This window comes from Otolemur garnettii, unplaced genomic scaffold, assembly GCF_000181295.1.
Source record: "Otolemur garnettii isolate 467f Iridium unplaced genomic scaffold, OtoGar3 scaffold00244, whole genome shotgun sequence".
Lineage (NCBI taxonomy): Eukaryota > Metazoa > Chordata > Mammalia > Primates > Galagidae > Otolemur > Otolemur garnettii.
This window is the reverse complement of record NW_003852639.1, coordinates 1,464,650-1,467,133: the sequence shown is the minus strand read 5'-3', so window position 1 is coordinate 1,467,133 and position 2,484 is coordinate 1,464,650. Positions and strand designations below refer to the sequence as shown.

Genomic DNA, 2,484 nt, shown 5'->3' with positions numbered 1-2,484 from the left:
CTGCTGGTTCCCGGAGCCTGGGCGGGCAGAGCGAGGAAAGCTCCTTCCTGGCCCGGGCTCTCTCGGCCAAAGCTCCAATCCTGCCTCACCTCAACCCCGGCTCCCCCAGTGTCCGCCATGGCCAAAGCCTACGACCACCTCTTCAAGTTACTGCTGATCGGTGACTCCGGGGTGGGCAAGACTTGTCTGATCATTCGCTTTGCAGAAGACAACTTCAACAATACGTACATCTCCACCATCGGTGAGCCCACTGGCCGTACCCCAGGCCCCCAGTACCCCCCCCACCTCATCCTCAGTCTTCTAGATTACTAGTAACCCCACTTTTCAGTCCCCTTAGAGTAAGACTCCTAAATTGCAGTCTCTCAAACTCTGTTTCAGATTCACCCACCCCCATACATGTCTGGATGGTACCCAAAGCTTTAACCTCTCTAAAGCCTCCAGGTAACTATTTCGGTGGCTGCCAGTCCCTTGTTTTCTTGATAACATCTCCCTAATATCCCCAAATCCACACGAGCCCTTCTCTGTTTCCCTCTCAACTCTTTTCCCACACCATGTCCACCCAGAACTCCCCTGATCCACTCTCCACATTTCCTATATTCCTCTCCCTTGACGTCTGTCTCCTAGTTCTGCTGGCCTGCTGTCCGTGTGCTTTAAACTCCCATGGCGTCCCAACCTTACCACCTACTTTCCAGTCTTCCAACTCATCAACTTAAGTATCAGGGAAGGGTGAACAGGGTGGCTGGGTGTGCTGGAGGCTGGCCCAAGGACTGTGATCATGAACATGCAGTCAGCCTGGTGAAGAAAGTGGAAATGAGAGGACTTATGGGGTCTCTGACTCAGCCTGGTGAAACATCTCACTGGGACCCCCCAGCAGGCTTGGAACAGGCACCTAAGTTGCTACTGAGAACATTGTCTCCTCTTCTCCCTTCTCATCTTCTTCATCACTGGCTTGGAAAATAAGACAGGAAGTAACTCAGAACAATTCTGGTTACAAGGAAAGAAACAGTGCCCCTCTTTCCTAATTCAGTCCCAGGAGGAATACTTTTTAGCCTAAGAATTTCATAGCTCTGAGCTTGGCCCAAGAATCAATTCACATAGAATTGACTTTTTTCCTTACTCTTTAAAAGAGGGTGGATGAAGTGCCAACAGAACAGGGCTCTAAGAAAACAAAAGGGAAGAAGCAAGGAAAGTAATATTGGGGAGGAGACAGAGACTGAATTGAGGCAGTTGTCAGCTGACATAGCTGAGTGAACTCTAGAGGTGGCATGAGGGTTTTAAGCACCCTGCAGATGGGACTGGAGTGGTGGCTCATACCTATAATCCTAGCACTCTGGGAGGCCAAGGCAGGTGGATTGCTTGAGCTCACGAGTTTGAGACTAGCCTAAGCCAAAATTGAGACCCCATCTCTACTAAAAATAGAAAAACTCGGGAGGCTGAGGCAAGAGAATTGGCTAAGCCCAAGAGCTGGAGGTTGCTGTGAGCTGTGACACCACAGAACTCTACCGAGGGTGACAAAGTGAGACTCTGTCTCTAAAAATAAATAAATAAAATAAAAATAGGAAAACTTAGGCAGGAAGATCACTTGAGCCAAGAGTTGGAGGTTAGGCTGCTGTGAGCTGTGATGCCATGGCACTTTACCCAGGGGGGATAGCTTGAGTCTCTGTCCCAAAAAAAAGAGTTGGAGGTTGCTGTGAGCTATGATGCACTCTACCCAGGGTGACAGCTTGAGACTCTGCCTCAAAAAAAACCAAAACAGAGTCCCCTGCAGATCCCCCCCCCCACCTTTTTTTAAGAGACAGAGTCTCACTTTATCACCCTTGGTAGAGTGCCGTGGCATCACACAGCTCACAGCAACCTCCAACTCCTGGGCTTAGGTGATTGTCTTGCCTCAGCCTCTGAACCCCCCTGTAAAATTTTTATCACCTTCTCTCCTCCAAAATCTAAGTGAAAGCCATATTCTTGTTATGCAAGTATAGCTTTGAGAACTGGGTGTAGTGGCACATGGCTTCTAGAGGCTGAGGCAGGAGGATTGCTTTGGGTCAGTTCACAACCAGACTGGGTAATATAGTGAGACCCCATATCTAAAAGGAAAAGAAAGAAAAATACAATTTAAGGAAAATTCTCTAATTCTGCATTTCCAACAAGATTGTTCTCCTAGGTAATTTCTGGCATTGCTACTCCTCCTTTCCTGTCTTTCCCACCACACACACACACACACACATATATAAATATGCACACCCACATCTCAACTTTGGTGCACACCTTCCACCCCTAGGAATTGATTTCAAGATCCGCACTGTGAATATAGAGGGGAAGAAGATCAAACTGCAAGTCTGGTGAGTGAATCCCTCAGGATGCCTAACTACACTTCCCCATTTCCTTGTTTTGCTTAGCCTCCTGAGTAGCTGGGACCACAAGCACCCACTATGATACCTGGCTAGTTTTTCTAATTTTAGTAGAGATAGGTTCTGACTTTTTTTTTTT

General features: G+C 47.8%; 1 protein-coding gene across 2 annotated transcripts in view; it reads left to right on the top strand.

Annotated features, from left to right (window-relative positions):
- The first annotated feature begins 8 nt into the window (after positions 1–8).
- Positions 9–2,484, top strand: part of RAB13 (RAB13, member RAS oncogene family) — a 6,956-nt gene continuing 4,480 nt past the window's right edge. The window contains exons 1-3 of one of the 2 annotated variants that reach the window (XM_012813013.2): positions 18–241; positions 379–441; positions 2,276–2,336. In XM_012813013.2, the coding sequence (XP_012668467.1) occupies positions 118–241; positions 379–441; positions 2,276–2,336 (248 nt within the window). In that variant the 5' untranslated portion in view covers positions 18–117. Of the gene's footprint in view, positions 242–378; positions 442–2,275; positions 2,337–2,484 lie in introns of both variants that reach the window. The other variant, XM_003802272.3, reaches the window with a different exon arrangement.